The sequence below is a fragment of the Ahaetulla prasina genome, chromosome 5 (assembly GCF_028640845.1).
Source record: "Ahaetulla prasina isolate Xishuangbanna chromosome 5, ASM2864084v1, whole genome shotgun sequence".
NCBI lineage: Eukaryota > Metazoa > Chordata > Lepidosauria > Squamata > Colubridae > Ahaetulla > Ahaetulla prasina.
The window spans coordinates 15919858-15937357 of NC_080543.1; the positions used below are offsets into that span (position 1 = coordinate 15919858).

The 17500-nt window shown below is 42.1% G+C and overlaps 1 protein-coding gene across 2 annotated transcripts; it reads left to right on the forward strand.

The window, feature by feature from the left end:
- The first annotated feature begins 338 nt into the window (after positions 1-338).
- C5H11orf97 (chromosome 5 C11orf97 homolog) lies at positions 339-10481 on the forward strand. Of its 2 annotated transcripts, XM_058186306.1 has the most exons (5): positions 339-518; positions 3794-3868; positions 5627-5731; positions 7560-7682; positions 10312-10481. In XM_058186306.1, exons 1-5 carry the CDS (start codon positions 350-352, stop codon positions 10314-10316), a joined length of 477 nt encoding a protein of 158 aa, XP_058042289.1. In that variant the 5' UTR covers positions 339-349; the 3' UTR covers positions 10317-10481. The 2 variants fall into 2 exon arrangements, with proteins under 2 accessions (XP_058042289.1, XP_058042291.1); XM_058186308.1 differs by lacking the exon at positions 3794-3868 and having other exon boundaries at positions 10312-10480.
- Positions 10482-17500: the final 7019 nt, after the last annotated feature.

Here is a 17500-nt window from a genome sequence, read left to right on the forward strand (position 1 = left end):
CCTATAATCTTTCAGCCACTCTGGCCTGCTAGGAGCTCCTGGGTGGAGGTAGAAGAGGATGGTGATAATCCCGAGAATCAGAGGGCGTCAGCTTGGGGGAAGGCCTGGGCTCAGCTACACAGGTGGGCTTCGGGCGTTGCCAAGACAACCTGTGATCGCCCCCGCTCGAGGCGGCGGCGGCACTCGGTTATCCTGCGACCCAGGACAAGGGCGCTTCCCTCTTAGCTCCGCCCCGCTTGTGCCCCCGCTCTGCCGGGTGTGTGGGCCAAACCCCACCAGCTTCCTCCTCCTCCTCCACTCCCCCTTCAGCAGCAGCCGCCGCAGCAGCAGCAGCAACCTTGGGGCTCCTATGGCAACCAGCCTGCGCGTGCCGCTCGCCTGGGCGCGGCTGGCAGGAGCAAGCCGGAGCAGCCGCCGAGGACGAGACATGCGAGCGTCTACCGGGGAATCGCCGGAGACCAAGGCGGGGGACTCCGGGAGCCGGATCTACGGCGAGAGCAACGATGGGGGGCAACCCTGTGAGCGGTGGGCCGGCGGGGTGGGGTGGGGTGGCGCGGGCGGGACCCCGGTGGAAGGTTCTCCCTGCCCGGCTTGGCTGTGCGTGGGGGGGGGGTCGCTCAGGTTGCAGCCGGAGAGGCTCGCCACGCCTGGAGGAGCCAGACTTTCTCTTCCAGGCTGCTTTTATCCACGGAACGAGTGGAAAAGATTTCCAGGGTTGTTGGGGTTTTGGGGTGGGATGTGGGGGGGAGGGGACGGGGACGGGGGTGGGCTTCAGCCCAGTGGGGAAATCCATTTTTTGTACTACCGGCTCTGTGGGCATGGCTTGGTGGGCGTGGCAGGGGAAAGATATTGCAAAATCTCCATTCCCACCCCACTCCAGGGGAATTATATTGCAAAATCTCCCTTCCCTCCCCGCTCCTTGGGGAAGGATATTGCAAAATCTCCATTCCCACCCCACTCCAGGGGAAGGATATTGCAAAATCTCCATTCCCACCCCACTCCTTGGGGAAGGATACTACAAAATCTCCCTTCCCTCCCAGCTCTTTGGGGAAGGATACTACAAAATCTCCATTCCCTCCCAGCTCTTTGGGGAAGGATACTACAAAATCTCCATTCCCTCCCAGCTCTTTGGGGAAGGATACTACAAAATCTCCATTCCCTCCCAGCTCTTTGGGGAAGGGTATTGCAAAATCTCCATCCCCACCCCCCCCACACTCTGGGGCCAGCCAGAGGTGGCATTTGCCAGTTTTCTGAACTACTCAAAATTTCCGCTACCGGTTCTCCAGAACCTGCTGAATTTCACCCCTGCTTCAGCCCCGAAATTGGAAGTTAATGGAATGGAGAAGATCTTCCAGTTTTTTTGGGGGGGTGGGTTTTGCAGGGGCAGAGCTTCAGAGGCAGTCTTTGGGAGTTAGTGGTCAACCCAGACTTTCTCTTCCATGCTGTTTTTATCCATGGAAGTGGAGAAATTCTCCAGTTTTGTTTTGTTTTTGGCGTGTGGGGGGTGGGTGGGGGTGGCGTGGGGAGGTTGGCTCCAGTAATTGGAAGTTAATAGGTAACCCAGGCTAGGTGGAAACCAAACTGGGGGGAAGACTTCTCTGTAGGCTGAGGATGATGGACTCTGGAAAACCCATTGGAGATAATTTCCAGATCGATTTGCAGAAGAGATAGATGCAGTCTGCGGGGAGGGGTACCTACATCCCATCCTGCTATGGATCAGATACACCCTTGCACCCAGCAGGGCTGTGGCTGGTGATTCGAGAATTCCCTTCTGCTTCTTTAAAAGGGGACTGCTGGTGACATCATGGGTACACCCCTGTCCTTGTCTTGGCAACAGCACAGAAGCCATTTGCCCATTTACTTAACACCTGGATGTGTGTGTGTGTTTTTTCAACTTCCCAACCAAATCCATAGCCTTCAGATTTCCCAATGTTAAGATCTATTCTTTCCAGCTTTTTGAGATCAGCCAAGGTTACCAAAGAAATATATATGATGTTAAGTTAAGGTTATATCATGAATCACACCTTATTTTTTATAAATAACTTAAGGTGGTGAAGACATACATGCTGCCCAGAGTCACCTTGTAGGGGAAGTGGGCGGCAGAGTAAGATAAAATAGAATAGAATAGAGCTGGGAGGGAGCTTGGAGGTCTTCCAGTCCAGCCCCCTGCTCAAGCCGGAGAACCTATACTATTTCAGGTAAGTGACTGTCTAGTCTCTTCTAAAAAACATCCAGTGATGGAGCACCCATGATTTCTGGAGGCAAGCTGTTCCACTGGTTAATTGTATGTATGTATGTAGTTCCACTGCAACTACATAGCAAAAAAGGCTCTAAGAGTTGTAAACCTAATCTTGTGTAGCTTCTTTTCCAAAAACACTACACTACTAACCAGAGCATATAAAACATTTGCTAGACCAATTCTAGAATACAGCTCGCCTGTCTGGAACCCTCACCACATTTCTGACATCAATACAATTGAACGTGTCCAGAAATATTTTACAAGAAGAGTTCTCCACTCCTCTGAAAACAACAAAATACCTTATCCCACCAGACTTGAAATCCTAGGCTTAGAAAACTTGGAACTCCGCCGCCTTCGACAAGACCTAAGTTTAACCCATATAATCATCTATTGTAATGTCCTTCCTGTTAAAGACTACTTCAGCTTTAATTGTAATAATACAAGAGCAACCAATAGATTTAAACTTAATGTTAACTGCTTTAATCTAGATTGCAGAAAATATAACTTCTGCAACAGAATCATCAGTGCTTGGAACACTTTACCTGACTCTGTGGTCTCTTCCCATAATCCCAAAAGCTTTAACCAAAAACTTTCTACTATTGACCTCACCCCATATATATATATATATATATATATGCTTATATCTCCTAATATTTACTTATATATATGTTTATATACTATATAATCTTATATATATGCTTATACCTCCTAATATTTACTTATATATATGTTTATATATTATATAATCTTTTGTATGATACCTATATATATTGTTGTGACAAAATAAATAAATAAATAAAATAAATTAATTAATTGTCCTCACTGTAGGGAAATTTCTCCTTCATTCCAGGTTGGTTCTCTCTCTGGTTAGTTTCCAACCATTGTTTCTTCTCCTGCCCTCTGGTGCTTTGTAGAATAATTTGACCCCCTCTTCTTTGTGGCAGCCCCTCAAATATGGAATACTGCTATCATGTCGCCCCTAATTCTTCTTTTCTTTAGACTAGTCAAACCCTAATCTTGCAGCCGTTCTTCATATATTTTAGCCTCCTGGCCTTTTATCATCTTAGTTGCTCTTCTCTGAACTTTTTCCAAAATCTCAACATCTTTTTTGTAGTGTGGTGACCAAAATAGTTTGCAGTAAAATAAAATACTCCTTTCTCCTATTTTCACCACCACCACAACCCTGTGAGGTGGGTTGGATGGACAGAGAGGGACTGGCCCACAAAGTCTCCCTAAGCCAGCTTTCATGGTTTCTGGCCTGACGAAGTCCTCACCACAGTTGAAGTGAACAGGTCTGATTTGTTCTGTCTCTTTTACAAAGAGATAAATATCATCCCACATTTGGTTTCTTCCTCCAATAATGGGATTTGATGCTCAGGTCCTCTGTACCAGGGGTCTCCAACCTGGCAACTTTAAGCCTGGCGGACTGGAAGGAATTCTGGGAGTTGAAGTCCGCTAGGCTTAAAGCTGCCAAGGTTGGAGACCCTTGCTCTGTACAGCACCTGGTTTGAGAAGTTTGTTCAATCTGATATCCAATTCCATTCTATTCTGCAGCTATCATGATGAGTCATCCTAGCTGGGATGTGCAAAGAAGAGCAACTAAGATGATCGAAGGCATGGAGACCAGAGGTGGGTTTCAGCAGGTTCTGACCAGTTCTGGAGAACCGGTAGCGTAAATTTTGAGTAGTTCGGAGAACCGGTAAATACCACCTCTGTCTGGCCCTGCCCCCATCTATTTTCTGCCTCCCGAGTCCCAGCTGATCAGGAGGAAATGGGGATTTTTGCAGTATCCTTCCCCTGGATTGGGGAGGGAATGGAAATTTTACAGTATCCTTCCCCTGGCGTGGGGTGGGAATGGAGATTTTACAGTATCCTTCCCCTGGCGTGGGGAGGGAATGGATATTTTACAGTATCCTTCCCCTGCCACACCTACCAAGCCATGCCACATTCACCAAGCCACACCCACAGAACCGGTAATAAAACATTTTGAAACCCACCAGTGATGGAAACGAAATCATATGAAAAACGGTTGAAGGAATTGGGTATGGCTAGTCTAGAGAAAAGAAAAATTAGAGGTCACATGATAGCAGTATTTGATAGCAATATTTGAGGGGCTGCCACAAAGAAAAGGAGGTCAGTTTATTTTCCAAAGCATCTGAAGGCAGGATAAGAAACAATGGAAACTAATCAAGGAGAGAAGCAACCTGGAATTGAGGAGAAACTTCCTAACTGTGGGGACAATTTATCAGTGGAACAGCTTGCCTTCAGACATTGTGGGAGCTTCATCACTGGAAGTTTTTAAGAAGAGACTGGTCAGCCACTTGTCGGAAAGTCTCCTGCTTGACCAGGAGCATTGGACTAGATGGCCTCCATAGTCTCTTCCAGATCTATTCTGATTTATTGTTTGGATTATTATTAAGGGATTAATACACAAAATGTAAGAAACCAAACAAATCCCAGTTGTAGCAATTATTTATTAGTGAATTCACCAAAGGTCTCTGAGAGCTGTTTGAACCAGTTTTTCCCAGAATGCAAGGCTGAAGAACTAATCTTTATTTTTTTTAACAGGGACTTGAAGTAACTGTCTGTTAACAATATATTGAGATATTTCTGCTTCTTTCCTAGCCCCAAACTCAGTCTCACAGACCTTTCTTCCACGGATTAAGTCTGATAAAAATTGCTTTGCCATACCAGCAGAAGCTTTGCTTAACTCCCCCCCACCCCCCCGTTTCTTGTTCTTAATGCCCAAACTTGGCTTTTATAAATTCCTCCAAGAAGAAGAAATAAAGCATGTTTATTATTCAGGTCATTTTTCCCTAAATATTATGTCTTATCACCAAAGGATGTTTAGAATATTTAGAAAATATCAGAATATGGTTTGATTAAGTATTTTATTTTGATATAACCAGGGGTGGGCTTCAAAAATTTTAGCAAGGGGATCTCTGCCCAGTTGCTGGGTGGGCGTGGCCATGGTGGGCGTGGCCTAGTTGGCCACCTGCACCATGGTGGGGGAGGCATTTTTTCCCTCCCCGGGCTCCGGAGGCTTATCTTGAGCCTCCGGGAGGACGAAATGGCCTCCTCAGGCTCTGGAGGCTGGAAACGGGCTCATTTTCAGTTTTCCTGAACTTCTGGTAGGCCCATTTTTCATCCCGAGCTTCCATGCGCACCCTGCACTTACCTGCATCCAAAACGGGCCGCGTGGGGACTCCTGGGAGGGGCGGGGCCAGGCAGGAGTGGGATTTGGGGGTTCTCCAAACTGCACAGAATCTTAGCTAGAGGTTCTCCCGAACCCCTGCGAACCCCGAGCAGCCCACCCCTGGATATAACACAGCATATCCATTTGCAGCTTCCTCAGCTCATCCATTGAAATGGTCTTTTCTAAAACAGGGAAGAAGTTCGTGTATGTTGAACCACCAAGAAGAGTGAGGGAAGTCCTTGAGGAAGAGCTGTATTTCCAGAGGGATGAGTGCAGAATGAGACATCCTTCAGAAGGTAAGCTTTGCAAAACAAGATAACTGGGATGGGGGGGGGTTCAAAGTGCTTACAATGGGAAGATTTCACATCTTTGTACTTTGTTCTTGTGTCCTTTGGAGTACAGTATTCGTATTCCGTAAAGCAATTGATCAGTGCAACAGCTTGCCTCCGGAAGTTGTGGGTGCTCCAAAATTGGAACTTTTTAAGGAAAACCTTTGTCTGAAATGGCACAGGGTTTCCTACCTGAGCAGCAGGTTGGACTAAAAGACCTCCAAGGTCCCTTCCAACTCTGTTGTTGTTGTTGCTGCTGCTGCTGCTGCTGCTATTATAATTATTACCGTGTTTCCCTGAAAATAAGACCCTGTCTTATATTTTTTTGAACCCTGAAATAAGCGCTTTACCTTGTTGCCATGTGCTCAAAAGCCCAATTATTATCAGGGGATGTCTGATTTGGGGGGGAAATAGGGTATTATTATTATTATTATTATTATTATTATTATTATTATTATTATTATTATTATTATTATTATTATTATTATTATTATTATTATCTCTTTTATTTATTAAACATGAAACTCAGTCAACTGAATATTTAAAAATGCATCACAAATACCATTGACTGGTGCTAATGGTTGATACGGGTTGCTGCCAGCATCCTAGGTATCAACCAAGTACCTTCTTAAAATATATGATGTTCCGAGTAGCACAGTTGTTGTTGTTGTTGTTGTTGTTACTAAATAGCAACAGCAAAAAACAGCTACAAGAAAAACCACAGCTATTTAGTTAGCTCTTCAAAACTCTTTGGAATAATTCAGTTTTAATTCATTTCTGAAAACCTCGTACTGATGGGGCAAGTTCTCACTTCTAAGAACAGAAAGTGTTGTGAATGTGTATTTTAAATACAGATCTGCTTCAGGGAATATCTATAAAAATCACATGGAAAGTAGATTTGCTATTGTATTTGTGTAGTCTATTCTCTTGGGGTTGGAGCTGGTCTGTGTGGTAATAATTAATCCAAAGAATTCAAGGCCCATATAGCATCTCTTAAATGATTGTGATTGTGACCCCTCCCCCATGGTCCTATGATTGCATGCTGGGCACATGGTAACCAGTCGTAGTGTTCCGTGGTCAAGTGACTGCCATTTGTGACTTTTTTGCAGTTTCTAGCAAAATATTCGAATGAATGGATTTGCACTTATTATAATCACCATGTACACTTAATCGCTATCACATTTGCTTAATGACCACTGCAAAAAAAAGTTCATAAAACCATTTCTGGTCCTGTGGGAGCCTCAGCTTTAAACCATGACAACTTACGACTGGATTTCCGTTCCCAATTGTGGTCATAAATCAAGGACTACATGTTCACTGCCATGGACCACTTCCTGCCCACCTGAGCAAATGAAACGTTATAGCTCCTAAATGGGGCCTTTCAGCGTTTCCTTTTTGCCTACAGTGTTCCAATAAGCTTCAAATCAATCTGTTTGTTTATGGCTCTGTAAAGCCAAAAAAAAAAAGGCTGAAGTAAGATCATAAAATTGTGATGTTCCACTTAGCGATTGCTTCGATTAAATCCCAGGTCTCGATTGTGGTTGCAATACAATACAATTAGTTTAAACTGTCTACTGTTGACCTCACCCCATTCCTAAGAGGTCTGTAAGGGGCGTGCATAAATGCACCTGCGTGCCTACCGTCCCTGTCCTAATATTCCTTTTTACTTACCTTTTCCATGTATCCAAATTATGTTTACACTTTTACCTGTTATCTTATATATGATCGACAAAATAAATAAAATAAAATAAAATAAAATAAGTTATAATAATGCTCTTCTGTATGTTATGGACAGTGGCTCTGGAAAGAATTTGGAGCTTGAAAAGAAATTTTCCCGTGGGAGCCTTCAACCCAGCATCACAGAATCAAAGCTGCTTCCTTTCTCAACCTTACTACTCCAGGCATGCAGTCATAAGAAGTAAGGATGTAGTATCTCCTTTCTTTCCTGTTCCCCAAACCCAAAAATGTGCATTTCAAACAACAGAATGACATAGTGATTGCCAACATTCATTACATTCATTTACTGTGCATAGAAGAGATCTCGCCAGATACTGGGTCTTATAGTGACTAGCTGCTCTTTCAGAGCTTATGCAAGAAAAAAAAGGCAGATTTTCTCCAAATAACAAATAGTGTTCTTTTTTTCTTTTTTTTCTTTTTTTTTGAACAAGTTTTATTATTTTTTTCTTTTACATACATATTTAATGAACAGAGTATTGACCTGGTCACATCTTATACAACTTATATATAGTTATATATTGATTTTTATATTCTATTCCAATCTTCTTTTTTGTTTTTCCAAATACAATTTACCGTATATACTCGAGTATAAGCCGACCCGAATATAAGCCGAGGTACCTAATTTTACCACAAAAACTGGGAAAAACTATTGACTCGAGTATAAGCCGAGGGTGGGAAATGAGGCAGCTACTGGTCAATGTAAAAAATAAAGATAGAGCCAAGTAAAATAACATGAATATTTATTTGAACGAAAAACAATAAAAGTGCAAAAGGGGGAAGGAGGATTCCCAGCTTTAGAAAATTTAGAACTACGCCGCCTTTGGTATGACCTGAGCATAGCTCATAAAATTATCTGCTACAATGTACTTCCTATCAATGACTACTTCAGCTTCAACCACAACAATACACGAGAACACAATAGATTCAAACTTAAAAGTGAACCTCTCCAATCTAGATTGCAGAAAATGTGACTTCAGTAACAGAGTTGTTAATGCCTGGAATGTGCTACCTGACTCTGTGGTCTCTTCCCAAAATCCCCAAAGCCTTAACCAAAGACTATCTAGTATTGACCTCACCCCATTCCTAAGAGGTCTGTAAGGGGCGTGCATAAGAGCACCAGCGTGCCTACCGTCCCTGTCCTAATGTTCCCTTTAGTTGTATTCCTTTTATGTATTCAATTCATGCTTATATTTATATAATTATTTAATATGTATTTGACAAAATAAAATGAATAGAATAGAATAGAATAGAATAGAATAGAATAGAATAGAATAGAATAGAATAGAATAGAATAGAATAGAATTTTTATTGGCCAAGTGTGATTGGACACACAAGGAATGAATGAATGAATGAATGAGTGAATAGAATAGAATAGAATAGAATAGAATAGAATAGAATAGAATAGAATAGAATAGAATAGAATAGAATAGAATAGAATAGAATTTTTATTGGCCAAGTGTGATTGGACACACAAGGAATGAATGAATGAATGAATGAGTGAGTGAATAGAATAGAATAGAATAGAATAGAATAGAATAGAATAGAATAGAATTTTTATTGGCCAAGTGTGATTGGACACACAAGGAATGAATGAATGAATGAATGAGTGAATAGAATAGAATAGAATAGAATAGAATAGAATAGAATAGAATGAATAGAATAGAATAGAATAGAATTTTTATTGGCCAAGTGTGATTGGACACAAGGAATGAATGAATGAGTGAGAATCTCTGTAGAAATTTAGCTGTGCTCCTTGGGATGACTACTCTTCAAATTGTGCAAGAGTATGAAAGGATTTCCAGAAAAAAAATTGCAAACTGCAGGATTCAGGTGACCCTCAGGGCATAGGTAAAGGTAAAAGGTAAAGGTTCCTCGCATAGACATAGTGCTTTCCCGACTCTAGGAGGCAGTGTTTATCTCCGTTTCAAAGCCAAAGAGCCAGCGCTGTCCGAAGACGTTTCCGTGGTCATGACTAAATGCCAAAGGCGAATGGAACACTGTTACCTTCCCAACAAAGGTGGTCCCTATTTTTCTACTTGCATTTTTTACGTGCTTTCGAACTGCTAGGTTGGCAGAAGCTGGGACAAGTAACGGGAGCTCACCCTGTTATGCAGCACTAGGGATTCGAACCGCTGAACTGCTGACCTTTCAATCAACATAGGGCATAGAGAAACCTCCAAATGGCCTCAAAGACTCTCAGAATGAGGGCCAATGGCCACATGTTGCAAGGAATATAAATCCTTCCATTCTCCACCATTCAGTCAGAACTGAAGAAGCTTCTTGGATGAGAGATGAAATATCTTTAAGCAAAACCAAAAAGCCCAGTTGCCCTTTGAAAGAAAAAACCTTTGGGACTATTCTTTCCACTTTTAATCGAACAACTTAACTGACATATCTGGGAATAAAACTCCCTGCAACTTACTTGGAAGTACTTATGTTTAGAATTGCTTAGTTTTTCATTGCATCAGTTTTTAAAATGAGTTTTCAATTTGGAGAATTCCCCATTGCACAATCATGTTCAGATTTCTCAGATTTATGAAGGGAACAACTTCATTTTTTATTTACCAAACATTTACGTTGTTGGGGGCCGTAATAACTTATATTTCATTGATATTCTGTCCTTAATGGAAAAGACCCTGGATGAGTAGGAATGTCTATCACAACTTAAGTAGATTTCCACTTTCCATTTAGGAAAAATTACTTGATTTCCTTCCACTCATGGTGAAATTTATTTGTTTAAATCAAGGCACAGAACTGTTCCACAAATACAATACTTATGAATCTCCATTTTGATACTTTCTCCTTTCTAGGATAGTCATTCTGAAAAATTGAATCTCCTCTGATGGAAGTCACAGAAGAAAAGCAGACCTATGGCTGTCACATTTATCTGAACATAGACAACTATATTTTAGTATTTATAAAGTTGCTTACAAAATAAAATTTGAAGCTATGCACCTGCCAACCAGTGTATCTAAGATGATCATCTATGACGTAGCTCAGTACTAAATAATTCACTACTTTATAACAAAAAAACAAAAAAATGTCCCATCTCTCCAGATTGTTCTGAGTAAATTTGAAGTTGGTATTTTATATTTGTAAGGTCCCCAAAAGTTGTTAAACCACACTGGGAGCCTGAGCAAATGGAAAACTTTGAGCTCAATTACTCATGGTCTATTGTACGATTTTATACTGGCCTCAATCAAGGCCACTTTTGATCTGAGAACTACTGTGCTGCTTTTTCAACCACTATTGATTGATTAAACTGTGCAGGGGCGATAAAGAAGGAATTGCTTAAAGCTATAGAGATAGGAGAAAGGGAAATTCGGTGGTTTTTTTTCCCATCCTTCCATCCATCCACTCAGTCCTCCAGGCTAATTGAGGTAAAAGGTTTCTGAGATAGCAGTAATCAGTAGTACTGGTAGTGTTCAACCTACAATCCTTTATTTAGCAACTGCTCGAAGTTACAACAGCACGCGAAAAAGTGACTTACAACTGGTCCTTCCACTTATGACCATTGCAGATCTCCCCTATGGTCACGTGATCAAATTTCAGGTGTGATCAAATTGTAACGTTCCAAGTCATTTGATTGACGTTTTGCAACTTTCCCAGCTGGCTTTTAACAGGCAAAATTAATGGGGGAAAGCCAGATTGGCTTAATGACCATGTCGTTTGCTTAACAACTGTAGTGATTCACTTAAGAACCGTGAGGGAAAGTGCATGTCTCGCTTAAGTAACTAAGCCTGGCCTAGTAACAGAGATTCTGCTTCCCGATTGTAGTTGTAAGGCCTGCCTATAAGGGATTGGAACTCAGGATCTATTCCTCAAAATGAATGGTCCCCATTGCATTTGTACGCCCATCTCCAAGTCCATCTGGCTGAAATACCAGAATTGGTTTACTTCTGCCTTATAATATCCACCATTACAGCAGAATGAAAATTGCCCCTTTTATTACATCTCATTTTGGTTCCATGTCAGAGGAATGTTTAATTCCACTCCAGTCTGAGAATGGATAGGGGGGGACTTTTCAAGTCACAGGTTTCCCCTTGTTGGTGAGAAACATCAATAATATTCCAAAAATGTTTCAAGCGTTCTATTAAAAGAGTGGGGGTTTTTTCACCATCACCTTTTTAAAATATAGAAATGAAAGTTTTCGCAAAACGGGAGGCGTTCGTCCACCGGGATAGACTGCTGCTGGAGCTGGAGGCTCAAGGAAGGGAAGGGAGGGTGGCTGAGGACGGGCTCGTTTAAGGCTCTTCCAAAGCAGCCCTGCTGAACCGCCACGGAGGGAGGGAGGCGGGGCCGGCTAGGCTCCAGGAAGGCAAAACGGGAGGCGTTCGTCCACCGGGATAGACTGCTGCTGGAGCTGGAGGCTCAAGGAAGGGAAGGGAGGCGGCTGAGAACGGGCTCGTTTAAGGCTCTTCCAAAGCAGCCCTGCTGAACCGCCACGGAGGGAGGGAGAGCGGGCCGGCTAGGCTCCAGGAAGGCAAAACGGGAGGCGTTCGTCACGGGATAGACTGCTGCTGGAGCTGGAGGCTCGAAGGAAGGGGAAGGGGAGGGGCGGCTGAGAACGGGCTCGTTTAAGGCTCTTCCAAAGCAGCCCTGCTGAACCGCTACGGAGGGGAGGGAGAGCGGGGCCGCAGTAACTGAGAAAAGCCTGACGAGGGGCGGCTGGGCTACCTTCTGGCCTCATGAGTCGGCCGTCCGTCCGTCCGTCACTTCTCGGCTCGGCAGCGGTTTTGAAAAAGGTTCCGTCGCTGGGTTTCGGGACTTTTGTTTTTAAAAAACACCACCTTCCCCTTTTCTCCCTAGTTGGGGGCGTTTTCCCAGTTCCCTGTTTTTTTTCCGCCCTTGCCTGTTGAGTTTTACCTGACAAGTTTCTTGCGCTTCCCCTCGACCTCCCCTCCCTCCCTCCGTCCCTTTCCCCTTCCCCCCTCCCCTCCCCTCCCCTGTCTTGTTTGTAGCCCCAGCGTCCCCTTTCGGTTGTATTTAAATCCAGAGCTTGAAACCTCCTCAGTGGGAGGAGAGGAAACGTGCGATTTGGCAGCTGACCGCACTTGCACGGGCTGGGTAAGGAGAGCCCTAGACGGCCTGCGGCGCCGGGGGGGGGGAGGGAGAAAAAGAAGAAGCAGCCAAGAAAAAAGGGGTGGGGTGGGGTGGGGGAAATGAATTTAGGAGGGCGAGCGTGTGTGTGTGTGTGTGTGTGTGTGTGTGTGTGTGTGTGTGTGTGTCTGCGCGCGCCCGTCCGCCCCGCGAGGAATGCCAGCTATTTCTTTGAAGGGGCGGGTGTGTAGCCAGGCGCCTCCTTCCTTCGCTTGAAACCCGGGAGGGTTTTCACTCTTCGCTCCCTGCGTGTGTATTTGTCAACAATTATAACTCTTCGGTCGGGGTCCCTTGCCTTGCCTCGCCTCTCCCTCGTGCCCTCTCTGTCAACGCTGTCAACAATTATAACTAACGCGCGGGTAATTGTGCGTGAGGGGGTGTGCGCGTGTGTCCACATAGGAATAAGTACGCATGCGCGCGCACTAACGAGAGCTAGCTGCCTGCGGTAGAAAGGACTCGCTGCAAGAGGAAGGGCTGAACGGCTTGGCTCGAGTATAAGCCGAGGGGGCGCTTTTCAGCACAAAAAACGTGCTGAAAAACTCGGCTTATACTCGAGTATATACGGTACATATTTCAATTTCTGCCATCATATTCTTTTTCCCTACTTTTTAAAAACCTCTTCTTGATACATAATATATAAATAATATCACCATCCACTCTTCAAATCCTAATTTCTTAACGTTGCTTCAATTAATTATCTTATTTCTCCATTTATAAAATATATTTCTCAATTGTATATTGTACCGTTTGTTTTACCTTGGCTGTACACCGCCCTGAGTCCTTCGGGAGAAGGGCGGTATAAAAATCGAATAAATAATAATAATAATAATAATAATAATAATAATATAAGCCCTACCCCCAAAATAATTCTGAGTAAGTTTTGAAGATAGATTAGCTGGAACAAAAAGGTTGCTTAATCCACATTTCCCAGTTATATCACACAGATTCTTTTAAATGCCTTCTAAACAGAAGGTGTAAAATAGCCCTCAGATTCATGGCTAGTTTTAGATTGTCTTCTGTGGTTTGGGGGATACATTTCCTTTTGATGGAGATCTTTAGAAGTTTTAGTTTCCTGATTATTAGAAGCCAGTTCATGTGTGGACTCTGCTAAATGGAAGGTTATTATAGCCCACACAAATATTGTTCTATAAGATGTTAGGCCAATCCTGATTGCAACATCTACCTCCCCATTGATACAACCCTGTACAGTAGCTGATCCGGCTTACCTATCCATTCAATGACCTTCAGGATTGAGCTGAGATATGAACACTACACTTCCCAATGTCTATTGAGATGCTCAGTTGTCCAGGTCATGGTATCCCTGAGTCCCTCGGGAGATAGGGCGGTATAAAAATGCGATTAAATAAAATAAATAAATAAATAATAAATAAATAATAATAATCCCAAAGGTGTTTCCTTTCAAAAAGTAACCCGATTTTCTTGTTTTGCTTCAAGAAAGTCCGGTTACCTTTTGAAAGAAAACACGTTTGGGACACCATGACATGGATGACTGAGAATCTCTGTAGAAATTTAGCTGTGCTCCTTGGGATGACTACTCTTCAAATTGTGCAAGAGTATGAAAGGATTTCCAGAAAAAAAATTGCAAACTGCAGGATTCAGGTGACCCTCAGGGCATAGGTAAAGGTAAAAGGTAAAGGTTCCCCTCGCACATATGTGCTAGTCGTTCCCGACTCTAGGAGGCAGTGTTTATCTCTGTTTCAAAGCCAAAGAGCCAGCGCTGTCCGAAGACGTTTCCGTTAAATGCCAAAGGCGAATGGAACACTGTTACCTTCCCAACAAAGGTGGTCCCTATTTTTCTACTTGCATTTTTTACGTGCTTTCGAACTGCTAGGTTGGCAGAAGCTGGGACAAGTAACGGGAGCTCACCCTGTTATGCAGCACTAGGGATTCGAACCGCTGAACTGCTGACCTTTCAATCAACATAGGGCATAGAGAAACCTCCAAATGGCCTCAAAGACTCTCAGAATGAGGGCCAATGGCCACATGTTGCAAGGAATATAAATCCTTCCATTCTCCACCATTCAGTCAGAACTGAAGAAGCTTCTTGGATGAGAGATGAAATATCTTTAAGCAAAACCAAAAAGCCCAGTTGCCCTTTGAAAGAAAAAACCTTTGGGACTATTCTTTCCACTTTTAATTGAACAACTTAACTGACATATCTGGGAATAAAACTCCCTGCAACTTACTTGGAAGAACTTATGTTTAGAATTGCTTAGTTTTTCATTGCATCAGTTTTTAAAATGAGTTTTCAATTTGGAGAATTCCCCATTGCACAATCATGTTCAGATTTCTCAGATTTATGAAGGGAACAACTTCATTTTTTATTTACCAAACATTTACGTTGTTGGGGGCCGTAATAACTTATATTTCATTGATATTCTGTCCTTAATGGAAAAGACCCTGGATGAGTAGGAATGTCTATCACAACTTAAGTAGATTTCCACTTTCCATTTAGGAAAAATTACTTGATTTCCTTCCACTCATGGTGAAATTTATTTGTTTAAATCAAGGCACAGAACTGTTCCACAAATACAATACTTATGAATCTCCATTTTGATACTTTCTCCTTTCTAGGATAGTCATTCTGAAAAATTGAATCTCCTCTGATGGAAGTCACAGAAGAAAAGCAGACCTATGGCTGTCACATTTATCCGAACATAGACAACTATATTTTAGTATTTATAAAGTTGCTTACAAAATAAAATTTGAAGCTATGCACCTGCCAACCAGTGTATCTAAGATGATCATCTATGACGTAATTCACTACTGAATAATTCACTACTTTATAACAAAAAAACAAAAAAAAAATGTCCCATCTCTCCAGATTGTTCTGAGTAAATTTGAAGTTGGTATTTTATATTTGTAAGGTCCCCAAAAGTTGTTAAACCACACTGGGAGCTTGAGCAAATGGAAAACTTTGAGCTCAATTACTCATGGTCTATTGTACGATTTTATACTGGCCTCAATCAAGGCCAGTTTTGATCTGAGAACTATTGTGCTGCTTTTTCAACCACTATTGATTGATTAAACTGTGCAGGGGCAAAAAAGAAGGAATTGCTTAAAGCTATAGAGATAGGAGAAAGGGAAATTCGGTGGTTTTTTTCCCATCCTTCCATCCATCCACTCAGTCCTCCAGGCTAATTGAGGTAAAAGGTTTCTGAGATAGCAGTAATCAGTAGTACTGGTAGTGTTCAACCTACAATCATTTATTTAGCAACTGCTTGAAGTTACAACAGCACGCGAAAAAGTGACTTACGACTGGTCCTTCCACTTATGACCATTGCAGATCTCCCCTATGGTCATGTGATCAAATTTCAGGTGTGATCAAATTGTAGCGTTCCAAGTCATTTGATTGACGTTTTGCAACTTTCCCAGTTAGCTTTTAACAAGCAAAATTAATGGGGGAAAGCCAGATTGGCTTAATGACCATGTCGTTTTGTTTAACAACTGTAGTGATTCACTTAAGAACCGTGAGGAAAAGTGCATGTCTCGCTTAAGTAACTAAGCCTGGCTTAGTAACAGAGATTCTGCTCCCCGATTGTAGTTGTAAGGCCTGCGTATAAGGGATTGGAACTCAGGATCTATTCCTCAAAATGAATGGTCCCCATTGCATTTGTACGCCCATCTCCAAGTCCATCTGGCTGAAATACCAGAATTGGTTTACTTCTGCCTTATAATATCCACCATTACAGCAGAATGAAAATTGCCCCTTTTACTATATCTCATTTTTGGTTCCATGTCAGAGGAATGTTTAATTCCACTCCAGTCTGAGAATGGATAGGGGGGGACTTTTCAAGTCACAGGTTTCCCCTTGTTGGTGAGAAACATCAATAATATTCCAAAAATGTTTCAAGCGTTCTATTAAAAGAGTGGGGGTTTTTTCACCATCACCTTTTTTTTAAAATATAGAAATGAAAGTTTTCCGAATCCTCTTTTTTTCCATCTGCTGGTAGAGAAAATCTGCTAAGGAGGAAAATGGCATAGGGTTTCCCGCTTGAGCAGGGGGTTGGACTAGAAGACCTCCAAGGTCCCTTCCAATTTTGTTATTCTGTTATTCTGAAAAGATTTTCTTGTACTATTATGTTGGCAAGAGGAAATGGTGAATATGTGTGGACACCATTAAGGACCAAGATGAGTACAGCTGACAAGCTAGAGAAGATAAATTTCCAATTGCCATTTCATTGTTTTGTTGAGAAATGGGTTATATTATTTCCTTGTTCACCGTCTATTTGATACCCAAGATACCTTTCTCTTTTGCAAGGTGTTCTTTCTTATATGAACAAATCCCATTTGGGGTACTTGTAACTTCTTTTAGTATATATTATTTTAAAAACACACATTTTTAAATGGTTTATTTTTATTTTGAGTTTCGCAATGCGGTAGGGCCCACTGCTTTCAAAGATTGCTGACTCCTGAAAAGAAGATTACTATTTTGGTGCACTATATTTCACAGGGTAAGTTAAGAGTGACAGAACCTTCACGGTTCTTGCTACCTCTGCTGGGGAGGGAGAGCACATCCTACTAAAAATCAGTAAAAAAAAAAAAGGTGTTTCTATTGGAAGTTTTGAAGTAAAATTAATGACATTGGTCATCGGTCTCCCAGTCAGAGAGATTGCTCAAGTTTAGCCCTGAATTGGACATTGCTAGATATATTATTATACGTATTTTCACAGACCCCTTATCTTCTCTCTCAAATACCAATTTATTTATTTTATTTATTTATAATTAAACTTTTATACCGCCCTTCTCCCGAAGGACTCAGGGCGGTGTACAGCCATCTTAAAATACAACAAATAAATAGCAAATTTAAAAGAATTTAAAAACAAATATTAACAAGGCCATCAACTAAAACAGTCAAAGACCGACTTAAAACCCCTT

What these genes read in the sequence shown, in the direction of transcription:
- C5H11orf97 (XM_058186306.1), top strand. Translation starts at nt 350, where the DNA reads ATGGCAACCAGCCTGCGCGTGCCGCTCGCCTGGGCGCGGCTGGCAGGA. An exon ending in CAACGATGGGGGGCAACCCT is followed by an intron (nt 519 to 3,793) that starts GTGAGCGGTGGG and finishes TCTATTCTGCAG; the next exon opens with CTATCATGATGAGTCATCCT. An exon ending in CGAAGGCATGGAGACCAGAG is followed by an intron (nt 3,869 to 5,626) that starts GTGGGTTTCAGC and finishes TTTCTAAAACAG; the next exon opens with GGAAGAAGTTCGTGTATGTT.